Raw genomic sequence first — 20,098 nt, forward strand, 5'->3', positions numbered from 1 at the left:
CAGGGCCTTCTCGTGCAGGAAGAGATGTCTCTGCATGGGCTTGAACCTGGCCAAGTCCTTGACCTTGGCATGGCCTTTTTTGTGCTCCGTCCACACGCTGAATGAGCCTTGCATAAGTAGACGACCCAACTCAGACAGGTTACCCTGATGAGAGACAGATAGAGATATGTTAAGATGGGATTTCTCGTACCAACATGTCAGACATTAGAAAAGACAGTTCCTTGTTAAAATCCAACGCAGTTGAATTCCACCTGAATTCAAATAAACAATTAATATCGACCCTCCTCTTTGTATCAACATCATATTTCTCAATGAACAAAATGTAGAAAATAAAATATATAGCATAAATATATATTGTCATCTTCGCATAATAATACTGTCATTTCTTTGTGTTTTTCTGAAAACTGAGCCATGTGTTGAATAAGGAGTTGATTTTGGCAAAAAAAATAATTTGTCTAAAAATGATATAGGCAATTATTTAAGAAGGTAACGATATTATATATATTGCCTAGCCCTGAACATTTGGGAAATTCACCATCTTATATAATTTACATTATTGCAGCAATAACATAAAACATGGCTAATGCAAAGCAGTGATAATCAGACAGCTCTCACTTCAAAACTGCACTGCTAAGATAAATATCAAGAAATGGCTTTTCTCTCTGATCTTCAATATGTAATTTCTCTGACCTCATATCCTGTGATGGCAATGAGGTGCATCGAGTCATTCACAGCTTTCAGGATCCCGAGAATGGAGGACAGAGCTTCCTGTAGGTCATCGCAGCCATCGCAACCCTTACTGTACTTCAGCAGCTCCTGCAAACACACCATGTGGGAATGTTCACATCTTTACAGCTGAACGTAAAGTCGGCTGCGAGACGACGGTAAGTCGACAGCACTCACTTTCAGCAGCAGCTGGTACTTGGTGATTCTCTGGACAGGTTTAAGGAGGTAGGAGTCCAATCCAAGTTTATGTTCCAGCTTTTTCTGACATTCCTGGTTTGCAAATGATCACAAAAATATCTTATTGTTCTTGCAACATAAGAAGAAAATATCGCAACAGTAATGAGTGCCAGGTACAAAATTGTACTGCATTTTAAGGAAATTGTGGTTGGTTATAGAAACTATTCTTGCTTTCCTTTCTCTTCAGAAATGTTTCTATTTTGGTTTCCACTCCGGTGGTCCAACGTGCAATTCTTTTTGGAAACTAAATAAACTGGACCACCAATCACAAAGAAGCGAGTGGCCGACCTGGAAGAAGGCACAGTCGGAGCACTGTCTCCACAAGCTCTCCGAACGAGGTTTGTTCTGGCAGTATGCCTCATAGATCTGCAGGTCCTTCATCTACAGGCAGAAAAAAATAGTGACCACCGTTTTCTGTCTTAACATTTGGCTGTGGCAAAGCTTTGAGATACTTATTATGCGATAAAATATCCTGAAAAGAGCTGTATGAATATAATGGTATAAGTAAAAAATTTGATGAAAAGGTAAAATGAGATTAAAAAGCTATGCATTGCTTGACGGTCAAATTTTATAATTTCAATGATCATTTTGAGTGATAAATTAGCATTCTCAAGTGGCTGGGCTGAATATTTAACTTTTGATAGATATACATCACCCAAGGATACTATTAATTTTGCTTAATTGAGAGATGGGAGAAGAGAAGGGCATGTGCGGTGTTGTCTTACTATACAAAGAAAGCAAAAATGTCCACACTCTTTGATGTATATATTGATGCTTTGAATAAAGATGGGAAAATTATAAAATGTAGTTTTCCAGCCATGGGGGAGCAATAAAGATATTCTAATTCTGAAAAAAAAAATTGTGAGGATCGTTTATGAGGGATAAATTGAAATAAAAGAGCAGAAGGTAGAGATGCTTACTCTTTCTAAAAAGCAGCGACCCACTAACTCAGGACAGTCAGTGTACGCTTCCAGCTCCTTTAAAAAAGTCCTATAAACAGAATTAAAACAAATAATTGAAAACTGAAACCGACAGGCAGATGCAACATGGCTAAACAAATAGTACATATTTTCATGAAAAACTAAATTGGATTTTTTTTTTTCCTGTACCTCTTATGAAATTGGTAGATTTCAAACATATTCCCAAACAGGATGTCCTTTTTACTCAGCAGAGTGCTCGGGATGAGGTGAGCCATGGCAGGATTGTCCATCTCAGCCGCGTATCCCTGCAGTATGAAAGCACATTTACATTAGTGCAACAATCTAGTGATAACCTGATATAAACAGGATCTCTCTAAGTAGGGCAGTAAAAGATAACTAAAAATAATGAGTTCCTCAGATGATTAAGAGTAGCCCCTTGAGAAACAACTTCAAAATGACCAAATCTTCCCCTAAAATTCCACTACCTGCTAAAATCTATCCCCAAGAAATAATCTGATCCATGACAAGAAATGACATAGGAATTTGGATGTCCTATTTAGATAGTTACGGTAAGAATTTAGTTATTAGTTAAGACCCTTCGTCGACACTCTTATGCACCATCGATTTTCAGAATATGATTCTTGACCCAGTTCATGCTGAATATACATCAACAGACCGGACCTCAGCTCTAGCGCTTACCTCCAGCACACACAGCAACTCCTCCACATACGCTCTCTCAGTCTCCAGCAGTTCATTCATCACGTGCCTAGAAAACACACACACAGCCATACGAAACAATAATTTCGATTGTATTTTTTTTTAAAGTACAGCCGTATTGGAATCCAATCACGTAATCCAATTGCGTAATCAAAGTAAGTCAACCAAGGGTAACAGACAGATGTTTGAAAACAAGATAAAACAAAGATAGTACATTCTTGAAGGTACAATGTGTCATATGCTGTTGATATTAGATTTCACTTTAATGTTAGATACATGCATCCAGCACTGGACTGAAAATTCAAATGTTACTTTTGTTCACTAACAATGCTTAGAAATCAATACTTTAGGCAGTATTGTGTGAAACATTGAAGTTACAGATTATCAGATTGATTTTTATTTACCTGAATTCCAATCTTTAACTAAATAGCAATGTCTAACAACCCTGAGTGTCTGCTAGGATACGATAAGTTATTATTATTCATTGACTCCTCTCTCATTTATGGTTCCCAGGGTGACGCTCATCCTCCTTACCGCCGAAGCACTGCCAGGTTTTCCTCTTCTTCTGAGAGAGAAGCATGTCTGGCACCCCCATTGTGAATGGGGGACTCCACCTGGACACACACACACACACACACACACACGGAATAAATATCTAACGTTTACATTCACTACTGTCCGCTTGATAAGACGGCCTGCATTTACCTTTTTGCAGATGACATTATCAGCTGAGTATCTTCTTTCCTTCCTTTGTTGGTCTGGTAGACAGTGAAAAAAATATAATTCAATGAGTTCGGTTTGAAATTAAACTTTCCTCCGGAATTATGATGAAATATGAGAAGCAAATCCATTCATTGAAACGTTCAGGTCATTTTGTTGCAAATGATATTCCGCACATGTGCAAGTAATATTTTTTAATCCATCCTTACTGGGAGAGGTTTGGGGAGACTTCACTTCAGGCCTTGGTGCTACAGGCTGGACAGGTCTGGTTTGTTTGGCGGCGAGCTTCTTGAGGCTGATGCGTCTTTTCTCAAACATCTCCTGCAGAGAGCTTTGCTTCTGAAAAACTCGCTCCACCTGGTCCTGATGGAGAATGTTAAAAGGAAGACTGTTGCAGCTGCTGATGTTTTGACTAAAAGGCAAATTTTGAGAGAGAAAAAAAAAAATTACTCTCACTTACCCTGAGCTGAGGAGTGAGCACTGCCTCGTACTGGCAGCAGAGGGCACTACGGTCTACAAGAGTGTTCTGTGATCCTGTGTCCAGGTATCGTTCCAGTTCTTGAAGAGCTGCTTCAGCTCCATCCTGTGACTGACAGCGGTCCACTGGTTGGCCGGCCAACAACAGGATGCCCTCCTCGCACCAGCGTGATGCCTAAGAGGTGACAAATGTTCCCTTGATTACATCCAAAACTACTTCTGAGTGTTTCTGAATATGGCCCGGATGCTGTGCAAGCTCATGTTTCAAGATCCTTGCCTTCTCCAGAGCCTGGTGGAGCTCCATTGCTCTCAGCAGGAGGCTCTTCTTGCACCTCAGTGTGGAACTGATGTCCTCACACACCGCTCTCAGCTCACTGCACTTTGGCCTGATGGAGTCATCAGCATAGTGGGAGTTTTCTATCAGTCTGTCACCTTCGTTGGCTAGTGACAGCCCATAGTCCAGTACACCCTGTTGAAATACATTGAAAGGTTTTGTTTTGATTATACATTCAAATAAAGCGGGGGTACATAAAGCATGCAGACAAAGTCAGCAGGCAGCAGTGGAAAACTCATCAGTCAGTTGCTGAAAGGAGACAGCGTTATTTCCCTCCATTCCTGGTCTGAGAGGAGCATTTATTACTTAAAGCTTGATGGACAGAAAGACGAACAATGTATTAAGAAATCAGCTTTCAACATGTGACTAAAAACGGTGTCTGTAAATGTTTTCAGATGTGTTAAAACATTTGTTTCTTTACCAGAACTGAAGTATTTCAGCCCCCACCGACACATGAAACGCAATAAATCCTTTGGTAAAGTCTCTTAAAGCCATGCACAGGTATTGATAAAAAAAAAAAATTGGATGGTTTCCATGGTGAAAGCCTGCATTCAGATACAGCTTTTGATAATTAATGTCTTACATGTAACTAAAATAACACAATCCATTTTTCTTCATATCCTAGCATGTGGCTATTGCATTTACTAATTATCTTTCCTTAGTAGAGGAAGGGAAGTAGAGTTAAAAGTAGAGTTAAAAATATTGATCAGATAGCGCGTGTGTTTGTGTGCGCCTTACGCAGGCTTTCTCCTCATGACCGCTGAGCTCTTTGAGGACGTGTTCAGCATGGGCCGGGCTCACGCTGACCTCCGAGAAGCCAGACAACCGCTCCGACGTCACATCAAGCTGAGCTCGCACCTGTGGATAGGCACACATTGTTTTTGAGATCAGCTTTTCTGATCAGCCATAAAGTCGAATCTACATTTACGCCACTCGTGCGAACTCACTTCACGGAAGTGCTGCTCGAAATGACGAAGCTGCAGACACTGCTCCAGTTTGGTGCGGTGACGCTCCCAGAAATCGTCAAATGCTGTTTCGGTTTCATCCAGCTGACCAAGGAGCCTAAGAGTGGGGTTTAAGAGGGAGTTTTGAGTCATATGTATCATACAGGAAATCTTCCTATCCTAATGTTTGCATCCATTCGTTCTACCTCTGTACAGTTGCTAGGTTTTCCAGTTCATCGTGGGTCATGTTGTATTCAGGGTCCATCTGCAGGGGCTCATTTATACATTCCAGTAGCCGTCCTCCTTGTGAAAGTGCCACCTGCAGATCCTCCTATCAAGGGAATTATACAAATTTTCATACACACCAAAGCCCTGACTGACCACCAATCATCACCAATCATCATAATAGAATTCCAGCGTAAAATCTCAAAATATCTACAAAACTTTAGATGAGCAGGGGAGTGGAAAAGCCAGAGATATGTAAAAAAAGAAAAGACAAGTAGAAGAACCCTGACCTTCATTCTGTCTTTTTTTAGAGAGTGTGAGTGTAGCAGGTTGGTGGTAGCCTCGGCATCGTTTGGTAATTCTGTTTCTGCCAGCTCAGTGCCAAAACCCTGCAGTGTCTGAGCTGTTGTCTTCACCATGAGAGCGAATGCTTCAATAGCCTGTAGGGGGAAATTTAGGTTAAACCATAAATATTGCTGATGACGCAGACCTTATGTAAGCCTCAGATGGAACTGGACAGGTGAGATCACATCTGCAGTGAGTTTTGTCATACCATATGCCATGTCAGGATGCTCCTGTATAATAACTGAAATGCCATACTAATATGCAATTTGTTGTGTGTATGTGTGTGTACATACAGTGCGGTGTGAGATCCAACTGTCATGGCAATATTCCTGTGAGCCCCCAAGCTCAGTGGTCAGCTGTCCAGGATCAATGTAAGCATGGAGCTCAGTCACCGAACTCAGCATTACAACCTGAGGAATAATAAAAAAAAATAAAAAAAAATTAATAAGCACTTGTGAAGAAATAGGTAAACCTCTACTCTAATATTCAAGTTATACTGGCACCTTCATCTTGAACTCATCCTTGTTGAATTTGAAGAGGAAGTCTGACAGTGTCCGCTGAAGTAAAGTAGTAGGACGCAACACCAAAACCAAGTTTAAGTTCTCTGGAAATGAGCCCTGTGAGGGAGATGAGGGATGACAAGATAAGAATGGAAAAAAGACACCAAATGTCTTGTGCCTGCGAAGGGAATCTGAATATTTCAAGGTGATATCAACTCTTTTTCCCAACTAATTTTCCCAAGAGATGTGAAAATATTTACGTGTATCTACAGAGTCAGAAATAATGAAAACTCAATTCTACTTTAAAATCTAATAAAGGAACAGCCGAAAAGAAAAACAAAATACATTTATTTTCGTCTTCCTTACCAATTGAGACCATAAGAGTCTATTCTTACAATTCCCAACCTTCAATTAAATAGGAGTTCTAAGAATCACCTCACAGACCAATTTATGCTTCCATAATTGTGTTTGTTACTGGTTACAAACACTGATTCTGAAGAACCGCAGTCAACAAAAAGAGATTTTCCAATGTACTAATTCTGGATTTCGACCTTTAAGGGTTGCCAACCAACGTTTTTTTTTTTTAAATGAAAGCAAAAATCAGAGAAACAATGCTACACAGTGGCTTTGAATGTGAGGAAACCGTTCAAAAATAGCTTGCTCCATTGCAGGTATGCGCAAGATAAAACCTCTAATAGAGGAAACGAATTAAGTACATGCAATTTTAGTAAATGACGGGTAAGTCTCAAGCTGGACTCAGCCCACATGTGCTCGTGTTAACTCGTCTTTTGCTGGTTCCTGGGGGGGATTTAAAATCTCATAACCGTCCATATTTCTTCACAGCTGCTCCCATGTTGCACCTCCCACCGACAAACACAGCATCAAAGGTAAATCAGTGAACCACAACTTCTGTCCCTTTAGGCACAGATGACCGTTCAAGAGGACACACAGCCAAAAGGTTTGATTTGTTATCAGATATTCATAGTGAACACTTGGTTACTTGCCCTGCCATGTTAATTATCACTGAGCAATGAAGGGTGACATGTAAACACACACAAACACACACACACACACACACACACACACACACACACACGCGCACACACGCACACACGCACACACGCACACACGCACACACGCAAACCCAGAGGGGGAGATCAGTGCCTCGCTCTTGAAATCTGCAACCGACGGACAGCATTGGGGAAATTTGATGAGTCGCGAGAGTGACAGCCATCTGCTCAGCTGACTATCAAATCGAGAATGCGAAAGGGCTCAATTCCCAAAAAGAAGGATTTTTAATTTTAGAATCTGATCGGCTGTTGCTGTATTCATTTTCTACACAAGGGCGCTAGCCTCTATGATGTAATGTCACAGTCCACCAGAACATCCTGAAAAAAACAATCGCTAACAGCATTTAATAACCATGGAAATGTGGTATATGCCTCTGATTCAGCCAAGGAGAAGACCTGCGCAAACAGAGAGCTTGTGCACACACATACACACACACACTGTAGTCATGAAATGACTGCATAGGGTTGCCATGGAAACCACTCTCCTGGGAAAAGAGAGAGCTGGAAAGAGAGTGCATGACGGAATGTAAGGAGTGCTGATATAGAAAGTGGAGTGTGTGTGTGTGTGAGAGAGAGGGAGAGATAGAGCATCATCTTAGCTGATGTCCATCCAGCTTAAACACATAGTACTAATTTTTTTTTTTACTGCACAGCATGCAAAAACAGACACGGTTTAAATTTTACTTGCCAGCAAATATTTAACAGAAATACATTTATAATTTATGCCTATAAAGTCTATGAATTATATGTGCATGATTTCATTTCACCACAAAATTCAACTTATTTATTTATAGCCCAACATTGATCTCCTACGGACATGTCGCCCAAAATTTCCGTAATGGGAATCTATTAAATTCAATCTGTTCTGCAAGGTCTGATTCTATTTACATGACAATACACACACCGCGTCCACTGACAGGCATGCATACACATCCCTTGATACACACTTGCTTGCAGACACACACTTCTCAAAACATGAAAGGAGCACATAAATAAATGATAAGAATTTGAATATATTTTCAGTTGATTTATATTCTTTCCGGGAGGGAGCAGGGAACAGCCACTTTAGCCACGTCCTTTAATGACATCCAGACTGTTCTCTTGGGGATTGGATGGCCACCATATTAATCCATCTCTCGACACATGTTCAAACCCCGTCTATCTCCTGGTGCTTTTGCCTCTGAACATTACAAATGTCCCAATTGGGATAAAGAGACTTGCTTTGAATCCCGAGAAATGCAGCATTCGCTCAAACCTTATTTAAGTAGGTCTCTTGAAAAATATATAATTTGTTCCAAGGATTATTCGCCTGTTCAGGTTGTCTAGCTCTCAAACCTGCAGCAGTATTCTTGTTTGCTTGAGTGACTGCATGGTCATCACATCTAGCACCAAAGATTGGCAGCACCTTGTCTTAATACACAAATCTGCATGTAGACCACAGACAGTGGAAGGTTCACGCCAAAAACACAGAAACTGGAATAATAAGAGACCTTATCATGTCCAGTCAATTTTTTCATCATTAATTGAGTCTACTAAAAGAAATGAAATACTACATAGGCCCTTTTGGATTTTTTAGATCAAACAAGTGTTATCGTCTCCTTCTTCTGTCATAAAAAATGACTTAGAAACAATATCCCATCATAATGTTATTTTCTGAACATGCAATTGATTTCTTTCTAAAAAGGACTGTCAGAGGTCAAGGCTCAATCTCATTTTATTCACAGCAAAAATGAATCCAAAAGAACAATATATGTCTGCACCATCTGTAGACTGTGAGATCAATCTGTGCATCACACTGATCTCAGGCTTTTATCTACAATACTGCCCAGTCCTCATTTTTTTATTGCCTGAGGAGGAAGCCCAACAAATGGCAGCAAACGACCTTGAATGGCCTTGATGAGCACAGTATATCCGTAGAAGATGAAGGACATTCTCCATTAAGAGTGTCATTGGCTAGTGGACAAGGCAGGCATTCCCAATGAGTGCACTTCCCACCAGGGGCCGACGAGGAGAAAAGCCCCTCACACACCACCTGCTCATATGCCTTAAGCATGAAAAGAATTGAGACTATGAATTAAATGTTGCCTTCCTCCAGACATGGATCATTGTCTGAATAAAATCTTGATAATCTGCTTTATTCCTTACTATATTTAGGTGACTGTTCAACTGTTCAAAATCATGACAAAAAAAACAAGTGTATTGGATGAATTGACAATACTGATGGAAAATTAGTCACATTTAACATCTCAAAATTATGGGATTATAAGCATTAAAAAGTTAAAATACAGTAAACAATAACAACAAGAAGGCCAAACTGGTAGGAGAACACATGGGATTAAAAAAAATGCAAATAATGTGAAATCACTGAAGACCTATATATGAAAAAAACATATCAGTATATTGTTCCTTGATTGATTTGGAATTCCATCCATCCCTCCATCTTCTTCCACTTATCCTGCACGATTAGGAATTCCGCAAGTCCTAATCATATGCCTACTATGTTCGTAATAGTAGAATCAAAAAAGATCCGAAATGCGGGTATAATGTCACATTGTGTGAAGCAGATATTATGAAATTAATCAATATGAAAGTTTTACTTTAGTATACAGTGATATTTTTCCACATCACCTGGCACAGAAAAATAAAGCTAAATCTTTAATGCACCACCCTATCTGTTGAATATCCACTTTTGGTATCATTTCAGAAAAAGAAAGGTTTATAAACTGAGAATCTAGTAGAAGATCATGGAACAGTGCTTTGTTGGCACAGTAGTGACCAACACCTCCTCCTTCCTGCATGCTGGGTCTGGTAACTGCAATGAACCACAACTGCTGTCATTTTGAGATATAAGCCCACTTAGTATGAGGAAAAAAAGGCCTGCAAACTAAATTACAACCCCCTAAGTACTTGAAGGTCACATGGGAAGTTCTGGAAAATCTGTTGAACTTCTTTGCAGCCTTAAAATAAAATCACTTATATTGCTGATAATATCGCTGAGCCGCTTTATCTCTGTGTGTATTTGTATTATCTATTTATAATATTAAATATATTAGGGACAAAACCAAGGGAGAGTTCCACTGGCAAAAGACTTGGACATGGATATTTGCAAGTATTTTGAATGAATAATGATGAACTGTAGATATTTGTGAGTTTCATTTTAATGATGTCCCTAAAGTGGTCCTTTTCCAAACATGAAAAATATGAATATTCTGCAGCCAACAGAACAGGATATTACATTTATGAAATATGCTACTGCTGACTTAAAACCAACCAAGTATAAAAGCTGAGAATACTGAAATGTTGCTTTGATGTAGAGACAATTCGATCAAACCAGTCAATGTATACACAGATACTGGTTGTACTTTAGTTTGGGAATGGTCATATGCAGCAAATCATCTTACAGGATGTAACATTTTGTCACGCTCTTGAAGTGTTGTTTTGCAAGACTATATATAAACTTTGCTTTTTCAAATATTTCTTTACAGAAAACCTGCTTGTGTTTAAATGACAAACAATAGGACAAGAAAGGTAGACATTATCAATGTACTCACAAGCTTGTCCAATGAATTAGATGATACATCCTTTTTTTTTAAATATGGGCACAGTAAAATATTGTAAAATGCCATACATATCCACTCAGGAACAACATATATATCTGAATATTACCAATACATTGTTTAAGCCATTTTTTGATTTCGTTTTTGCGCATTTTGATTTGCTTTTGCTTCTTTGACCTACTAAAGCAGATCCTAGATGCAGAAACAAAAGGAACCATTGTTTTTGTTGTCTTGATTGCTGGACTGTGCATGCTGGTGTGCTTCACCAAACTGGTTTGGCAGAGCTCAGTAACCAAGACAAGGGCTCTCATAATGCTTAACTGCCACAGTGGGGTTACTTTCTTAGAAAAAGCATGGCAAACCCATTAGGCTTTATTATAATAAGTGTCCAATTACCATATATTAGCATACGTCTGCATACACCTAACAAGCTAAACTGTGTAGTACAGAATGAGCATCTGAACAACAGATGTGCGGGGTGTGGTGAATCTTCATCTGCATACTGTTAGAGATGGTTTTGTGATGAATGACAGAAATAGTACAACAAAAAAAGAAACAGTAAAAAGATAAAGTAAATAAATAAAAGAAATCAAAAAAACGCGTGATGGATAAACATACATATCCATAAAAAAGTTGTAAAACAACAGCAAAGGACACTGTGCTTACTAAAACATATGAACTTTATGATTTATTTTGTTGACAGGGTATCTTTGCTCCCTGGTCAATTTGATTTTTACTCCTCAATCATAGTCAAAGTATTGAAGAGTCTAACCTTTCATTTTTTTAAACATGTAACACAGAGAAAGATGTCAAGACTAATACTTGATTGAAACTTCGCCTCCCTGCACATTTTTTAAAAACATGTATTCTTTTTAAATATTTGCAGGCCCTCAGAGGGCAGAGCGAGTTGAATTCATGAGTCTGTTGGATAAATAGACTCCTCTACAGCTCTGCTTCTCTTGGCTGTCTGTCTTCTGACTCCATTTCATATTTCCTCTTGCCTCCTCACTGATTCCCTTTTCAGTCATATCCCTGGATCTCTGCCTCTTTGTGATGTTCACTCACGTTCTCCCACTTCAAATCTTCATTTTTAGATAGAAGTGAAAGTTTATCACTTTTCCAAAAGTAGGTTAGTGGGCTAATGGCGTGCACATACACTCCTGTTATATACTGCAGAATGAGAGTAAGATCTTGCGCAGTTTCAATTTCCCATTTCAGCACTGACAGCAGGGAATCTCATCACTCACACACAGACACTATGCTCACAGGTTGCAGGACTCCAACGCCAACTCCAATGTATAACTTCTATTTTTGAGAGAGCGAACCTCTCCACAGTGAACCTCCACCAGGTTCACTCTGCAGTTCTCAAACATTATAAACAAGGCAGTCAAACTGCCTGTGCATGTCTCTATATATACAGTGAACAAATGCAAACTAAACCAAAACTTAAAATGTACCTGTTTGTACAAGATAGAGAATCTAAAAAACTGCCATTGCTTTAAACTGAAAATAATTCACCCATGCAGACAAAGACTACACCTGCAGATGTAGCTCATCCATGGATCCACGTGAGCACACAGCAAAACACACAAATTTACAGCAGGGGGGCTCATATGTTTCAGGTTGCAACTCCAAAAATAAAACTGCAAGAGACTCCTGTTACTCCCATTCCTTGGGCAGCTGAAGTGTACAAAGATTGGCATGCCTTGCTACATTTTAACTTGATATCATGAAATCACACTATTTAGCTATCTTTTAGGGTTACATTGTTGCTAAATTGTGCTCCAAAAATTTGTAATATTAGTTTCTATGTATTTTTTTGCTGATATCTGTGGATAAGTTCCTGGTAGAGCAAACATTGCTTTTTTTCTAATACAAGAGGGACCCCTTCAACTGTGGAATAAAAATAATTTCTAAAATCATGTTATTTAAAGAATTTGCAAAGGTAAGTAACTGCAATTTAATATATACATATAAAATAATTTTGGGGCCTTTATCCGAACACCACGAACAGGGTTTGTGACCCTTGTTAAGGAACACCTGAAAAAGACAAGGTTTTTGGCAGAGATCAGAGGCTCAAATTATGCACATTAACAGCCTTATCTGGTGCGCACGTGGCGGTTTACTCTCTCCACACACACATGCACACACTTACTGCAATTCAGTGCACACACTTACTGCAATTCGGAGCAGGGTAGCCCTGACAGCGGCCCATCGGTCCAATCGTCTGTCAATGACCAGGATAAAACCCACTCCTGATGCAGCAACACTGAAAGAGAGTAACAAGTAACAACTTTATATGTGTGCATGTAGGGGGTTAATGAATAGCATTAACAATTCCAGACCATCATATTTACTTGAAAACACTTTTTTGTGCCATTGTTCTCAAAAACTCTCAAAAAGAATTGATCTTAGAGCGAGCTACCCAGTATTGATGAAATTATGACAATCATCACCCGATTGTCCATCGTCAAGCTGACTGATTGGAAAAATCTATATTTGCTGTGTATTATTATTGTTGGCCTTTAAACTCTTGTTTGCAGTCAACATTTTTCATCAGTGAAGATTATGAGAGACCCTTTGCAATTACCATGGCAACCTTGGCTCTGCGTTTATGTGTGTGTGCTGTCTGCATGTGGAACTGAAAAGCTTTCCATTCATCCCATAGCCAGCACCATATGTAGCAGCTTCATTACACTAATGTTTGCTTTTGTGTGCGTGTGTGTGTGTATGTGTGTGTGTTTGTCTGTCTGTCTGACTAAATGCCGCATTTCTGTTAAAGGTCTGGCAGAATGAAATGAAATGCATTATTACATTCAAACACACTAGCGAAAGGAAAAATATATGAAATCAATTCTGAGTGTAATTAATAGCCAAATGTAAATGGGTACTGACACACACACACACACACACACACACACACACACACAAATTAGCAAGATGCTAAAATACCAAATGAATGCAGCACGAGCAAATCTTCAGTCCATCTCTACAGAGAAAATATTCACGCCACATGAATGCAACCGGGAGAAATGGGAAAATTCTTGCTATTCCAGGCTGAGAATAAAAAGATAAAAAATCCTTAATAGTCCATTGTGATGATCAAGATATAATCCAGTATTCCTTCATTCTCTTATTCCATGTAGTCAGTATTTAATGCCTCCATCTCTGTATTACTGTTTGCAGATCGAGAGAGGTGACGGTTCACATCCTTAAAGAGCATCTCCCTCCTCCTTTTTCTTCCCCCTCTGCTCATCCACCACCCGCTTTCTATCAATAACCAATGAGACGCCATTTCTGCATCTTGCTGTTCACCCGCAGCCAATCAGAGTGCAGATTACAGAGCGACTGGATGCTGAGAGGAAAAAAAAGACTGGTGAGGGAGGGGACTCAGTCTAGGGGGATGACTATGAAAGGTGATACCTGCATAAAAAGGATGCACTGAAAGGCCGCCATGACACGCATATAATATAAACATATACTATATATATTATACTACATACAATATATCAATATATATATATATATATATATATATATATATATATATTAGATTCACTAGGCCAGCACATGTGCTCATGTGTGTGACGGGATAAACTGCTCATTAGTGAAACAAAAAGATCAGGTCAAAGAGTAAACCAGTTGTAGTATAATATTTAAATGTAATTAAAAGTGTAGAATATACACAGTAAGTGACATCCCGAATGCTTCTTTAAGTTGAAGATTAGAGGGTTGAAATTTTCTTTTTTCTGAGAGTCCTTTTTTTATCTGTTATATTTTACATCCAAAAATCCACTTCTCTCCTCTTTTTGCATATATCCTATCAAAAATCATTTTCTTTATGTCCTTTGTGGCTTCAGTCTCCCAGTAGCCTTTGGTGTTATGCTGCCATCTGTAGATACCAAATGGTACATCACCTCAAATTGAATTTCAGTGCGTGTCTGTCTGTGTGCATGGGTTTGTGTGCGTGCGTTTGTGTGTGTGGGTGCGTGTGTGTGTCAGACCACAAACCTGGGTACACTGGTGAGGTAGCTAAGAACATTTTGGAGTTCTTCTTCCTTGAGCTCACTGAAAGCTGGGAATTCAGGGAATATGATGACAGGGCTACCATTGATGCCGCGGCCGCCTAGGGAGACAGAGGTGAGATTGAAGAGCAGCAAAATGTTCAAACGATACAAAGAAGATCCTTTTTTTTGCAGTGAATGCAGCATGAACATTTTTACAAGTTCTTAACGGTCTGAGGATATGGCATGATGCTTTTTTAAAATGTAACGGGATATTACGGGAATATTACAGGCAACAATAATTATCCACTGAGCCAAGGACAAAGCGAAGTGTTCAGTCAGTGCAGTAAATATTGAAATACGATGTTACTGTCTTTAACAGAAGAAAATTCTTACTGAGATGGATGCTGAAAAGTTTATCTGTTTTGTATTAAGGCAAGAAATCAGGCACATACACACAGCAAGAGTTATTTTTGCACATTTTGATCCATGATTAAGACACACAAACAAAGATATGCAAACATACACACACACACACATGCATGACTTCCTCTTTTAATGGCAGGTCAAGTTGCAAAACATATCAAGATGTTGAATCATTCAGTGTCACTCTTCAGGCATCATTGTCATGGCAACTAAACACAGAGCCCTGGTTCTGCCTCTCCATACATCAGTGTGCTCATTTGCAATTTCTGCCTGTCTGAGTTCCAACATAGGGAAGTATGTAGTTCAAAAAACATGTTTTTTTAAAGCAATGCATCAAAAAATCATATAGTTGAGTTTTTCTGGAGCTTGCTTGGTAGGTCTGTGCTCTATGTGCTACAAATAGTTGTACAATTATAGTTACTTCTTTCAAATCATTTAATTCTATTCATGATTGTAAACTACTGAATGTTTATTATTGGATTATTTCAGAGGGGGAAAAAACATTGCTAAAACCTCAAAAAAATTGTCCTTGTTGGGTCAAGGTATAATCATGAAATCCTCCTCAGTTGCATAAAAAATGGATTATACTGCAACAAATGTAATTAGTTACAAGTTACAAATTCAATCCATGCAGCAATAAAGTAAAATGATTCAGCTGCAGATATACTTGAGGCCACTCGTTAATCCTCAAAGTCTCTGCAAACTGATGCAATTGAGCTTGTCTTGTTTTGTTGATAATCAATAACAAAAACTAGAAAGTTTACTCACTCAAAGGAGCACCGGCTGACTTCCTTTACGTTTTTGGGAAAAGCCATGATTATGAGAGACGAGCAAATAAAAATGATAATAACAATCAAACCCACCTGGCAGGATGGCAAACTGTTTCTGGAGTTCAGAGCCAATTTCTGCTGCACACAGAGGACCGTCCCCCCGCCGCAGGATGTCATCTGAAGAGAGAGAGAAAAGACAGTTTATTTCACACAAATTCAATGAACTTACTACTTTACCTGAGCTATAATGAGATCTGATTACAAAGAATGGAACATAATTCATTATAGGGTCATGTAAATTCAGTGATCCAGCATTTATAGTTTTAATCTTTCTTTACATCAGTTCTTTCTGACTTTGATACTGGTGTGTTTTAAATGAAATAATTATCATACAAAATGCCTTTGTATTACAATCTACAACCAGATAATGATTATTTATTGGTTGAAATTTGTGGATTCACAATCCTTTGCTAATTAGCCCAAATCATGGAAACATAATTCAGTCACCTTACTGAAAGAGGAAATTAGCTTTGACTACTGTGGAATTTATTTGGATTAAATAAAGAAAATGCTTAAAAATAATCAGTACTTTATGTACTTCATATATGGAGGACAGTCCCATCTCATTCATTTTTATTGTGGATTAGAAATGTAATAAACCATATCCCAGAAAAGATTTTGCTGCATACTGATAACTGAGACGGGGGTTCTGAGTGACAGGGAAAAAAAATACAATCACAATATAAAATAATATCAAGTCCAAGGGGAGAGTACATTCTCAAAGTGGTAAATCAAAGATGAGACTAAATGAATGACAAAAGAGAGAATGAGAGGAAGACGGGAGAGCAGGATGAAGAAACTGACAGGGGGATAACGTAAACAGCATTTGGATTTCTCCTCCTCTGTGGTCAGGCAGGATTACAGTAATCTCATTTAGCCCGGAGAGAAAGCATCCGCCTCCATCTGCTTGTCTGCCATGTGTAACCCATGTATGTTAAACACCAAGAGAAGGATTTCTGTGTACAATCAAATATGAATCTGCGAATGAAACTGAGAAGGCTGAATGTTGTCTGAGGGTTCAGGAGGCAGAATCGCTGTGAGAAAAAAAGTGTCACATCTGTGTGCACGTGATTGTGTGTCTGTGTGTGTGTGTGTTTGTCGGGATATAGACAAAGGCTGGCAGAAAGACTGGTGTGAGGGAGGCATGATTAGGATTTCAAGCAGTATGTTGAAACTGGCAGTGAAAAGCATTAATTACCATGTAAGTGCAAAGCAAACAAACTGTTCATATCTTAGGAGCCATCCGTCCAAGTCGTCCAGCAGGACTGTAGACTAATGTCAATGTCATTCCCCTGGTGAAAATGTTGTGCGCATTGAGGAGATTGATAAATATCATTAATAACCTTAGTTGCAAGACTATTAATGAACGCAAACAACTGACCCACTAAATCTCATTAGCGATCTTGAGTTTAAGAGGTTTTTTTTTTTCATTTTTCAGAGTTCATGTCCCGTTTCATTTGCATTATTCTGCTCATTATTGTCTGATTTTCATAGTTAAAAACCAAGAAGATGCCCCCAAAATGGCATCTTGTTACTTCCTTATATAAGATTTATTGTGATATAAAACAGAATTAATAGAGTAAAGAATACAAAAAGCATTATTCATTATTTGTTTTAGGTAAGGGTTTGTTTTAATGAACTGTGCAGAGACATATACATTTGTTTGAAGAACAAATGCTGCCCAAGTAAATATCTTGCAATTGATTATACACAGATAATTTCTCCACAACACCAGACATCATGAAAAGCAATTCACGGATTCTTTCACTTATATCAATCATTAAATGGAGATTAAAAAAACACTGTGCTGTTGCCAGCAGCAGCTCAATATCATGCGGGAACCCACAGATTAGCAGATTATATCCACGATAATACTATATTCAGTTTGTCAGCATTGGCTAGACAGTGACTCATCCCACATAGTGAAGGTCTACTGTCCCACGTTCTATATAAGGCCACGTTAATTCATACTTATTATGTTAGAATGTTGGTAATTGGTCACAGGAGGTTTGGGATACACTGAGGTATTTTTAATTATGGTGATTAAATAATAACACTAGTTCAGGGCAAAATTTTTTTTATTGCCCGAAGCATTCATGTTTTGATGCCAGGAAGGCAGTAGGCATAGCTACAGATAGCAGGGAATCGGGTTCAGATGACAGGGCTGTAAATCGGAAAAGGTTCAGCACGTCAGGCTAGTGTTGTCATTTTGCGAAAGTACTGAGTCTAATACATAAAGGGACTGAGGACAAAAGTAGGTGCTTGAAGTGTAAAGATTGGAGGACAGTAGGAAATAGAATACGGAATACAGCTCAGAGACGTGGCACTAATGCAGGTCCTTCTTTAGCAACCACTGGGATTCCACAAAGGACAACCAGCCTATAATTCAGTGAAAAAAACACAACTCTGCTGCAAAATTAGCTTTGACCGGACTTGAGAGCACAGACAAAATGAAGTATGTGCTTGGAAAAGGTGCAGAACTTCTCCAGTGTACATTGACCTATTCAAGCCTGACACACTTAGAGGATCTTCTGAGACAGGTTTTTATAAAAATACAAATCAGATGCTACATGACAAGAAAGACAAACTGTATGTGAGCAAATGTGTGGTCATATGCCAGCATGTGTGTGTTTCAGTGTGTTATGGACTCACTGGGCCAACTGTCAGTTCACTGTGTCAGGCAGTAAGCTCTGGCTAAGGCTCTGGAACGCAACCAGACATGTGCAGTGTGTGTGTGTGTGTGCATGTGTGTGCCTCTGTGTGTTTATGTGTGCTTGTGTTTAGCTGGTGCTTAAATTTTATCCTCAGCTGTTTGAGGGTTAAAGTTTAGTTTTAATTCAAATTTGTTTCATGTTTCTGATCAGTTTAGGGTGAGTACTACGGCTGAAACCCCAACTTGTGATGGCTCAGAGATGGTTAGCAATATCTGTTATACCAGACTACCAAAGTGTGTGCACACACATTTTATGAAAACCCAGGACAGATGAAATTAGGAGATTTTAAGAGCATACATCCAGCAAAAAGTTGGATGAAGTTATAAGGAAACAATGAGGAAATTGGAAAAAAAAAAAAATTCAAATAACAATAACATTAATCTAAATGTGGGCTGTTGTCCAGTGCAATTATAAAAGAATATATCGGATGTGCTGTGATATTTGATGGCAGTTTATTTGGCCACACATATTCCCATGGGGACCCCGTATGTTCTACTTTATACTCATAATAATAATAATAATAATAATAATCATCATGATAATAGTAACAATAATAATAATAAAAAAAATGTAATAATAATTAGAATACATTTTATTTAAGGCACTTTAAATAATCTGAATAAACTTCCATAAGACCTATGGCAACTCAATAAGAAATAAAGAATAACAGAGCAGTGTACTGTCTGTGTAACAAGACATCAGTCTCTTGATTTGTTGGTAGCAACCATTCACAAATTATAACTGTGGCTAAAAACTTAGAGATAATTTCAAAATATAATCAGACTTTAAATCCAATTTCAACATGCATTCAGGTCAGAGTAATCATCAGATTAAGTGTTGGAGTATTAGTCTGTCTGGATGCCTTTTCCTTATCTGTTCTTGGTCTTCAATTATTTTTTGTCAGTTCCCAGGGACAGTCCTCAGAGGGGGTGTGTGACCTGTAATATTCAACTGTGTTTAAATATAGGTGAAAAAAGAGGCATGAACAGCAAAGGTGACTGATTACAATGAGCAACGAGGGGTTTCCTCGAGGAAAATGACAGGGTGGATTTGAGAAACAGATGTTTTACGCCCTTGCTTATGCTTTAAAGTGGACAGAAAAAGTAGGTTTGTGAAAAAAAAAAATATTTCTTTACATTTTTAAACAAGTGAACACTAGTTTCCTGGTAGAATGTGTTAATGTATTTCACCAGCAGACCGCACAAAACTACAATAAGTTGTTTGTTGATTTTTTTTATTCAGACTGTGATTAGTAATTCATTTAAGCATTAAAAGAGCATAGGTGTTTTCTGAAAAAATTAGTGAATTGTTAATTTTTTTAGGAAGAATAAATGTAATTAAGTATATGCATT

General features: G+C 38.5%; 1 protein-coding gene across 6 annotated transcripts in view; it reads right to left on the reverse strand.

Annotated features, from left to right (window-relative positions):
- mcf2la (mcf.2 cell line derived transforming sequence-like a) overlaps positions 1 to 20,098 on the reverse strand; it is a 49,724-nt gene that overhangs the window by 8,603 nt on the left and 21,023 nt on the right. For 5 of the 6 annotated variants that reach the window (XM_086148171.1, XM_086148173.1, XM_086148172.1 and 2 more), the window contains 21 exons: positions 16,066 to 16,149; positions 14,784 to 14,898; positions 12,951 to 13,041; positions 6,149 to 6,262; positions 5,939 to 6,055; positions 5,591 to 5,740; positions 5,282 to 5,406; positions 5,079 to 5,193; positions 4,870 to 4,989; positions 4,075 to 4,266; positions 3,781 to 3,972; positions 3,530 to 3,683; positions 3,306 to 3,358; positions 3,135 to 3,214; positions 2,583 to 2,649; positions 2,073 to 2,188; positions 1,884 to 1,953; positions 1,252 to 1,344; positions 904 to 996; positions 691 to 816; positions 1 to 144 (listed from right to left, as the gene is read on the reverse strand). The exon at positions 1 to 144 is cut by the window's left edge and continues 78 nt beyond it. In XM_086148171.1, coding sequence (XP_086004297.1) covers positions 1 to 144; positions 691 to 816; positions 904 to 996; positions 1,252 to 1,344; positions 1,884 to 1,953; positions 2,073 to 2,188; positions 2,583 to 2,649; positions 3,135 to 3,214; positions 3,306 to 3,358; positions 3,530 to 3,683; positions 3,781 to 3,972; positions 4,075 to 4,266; positions 4,870 to 4,989; positions 5,079 to 5,193; positions 5,282 to 5,406; positions 5,591 to 5,740; positions 5,939 to 6,055; positions 6,149 to 6,262; positions 12,951 to 13,041; positions 14,784 to 14,898; positions 16,066 to 16,149 — 2,411 coding nt within the window. Of the gene's footprint in view, positions 145 to 690; positions 817 to 903; positions 997 to 1,251; positions 1,345 to 1,883; positions 1,954 to 2,072; positions 2,189 to 2,582; positions 2,650 to 3,134; positions 3,215 to 3,305; positions 3,359 to 3,529; positions 3,684 to 3,780; positions 3,973 to 4,074; positions 4,267 to 4,869; positions 4,990 to 5,078; positions 5,194 to 5,281; positions 5,407 to 5,590; positions 5,741 to 5,938; positions 6,056 to 6,148; positions 6,263 to 12,950; positions 13,042 to 13,724; positions 13,972 to 14,783; positions 14,899 to 16,065; positions 16,150 to 20,098 lie in introns of those variants that run through there. The other variant, XM_086148174.1, reaches the window with a different exon arrangement.

Source organism: Fistularia commersonii, chromosome 6 (assembly GCF_037954325.1).
Source record: "Fistularia commersonii isolate RoL2024-O1a breed Wild chromosome 6, RoL_Fcom_v1.0, whole genome shotgun sequence".
Lineage (NCBI taxonomy): Eukaryota > Metazoa > Chordata > Actinopteri > Syngnathiformes > Fistulariidae > Fistularia > Fistularia commersonii.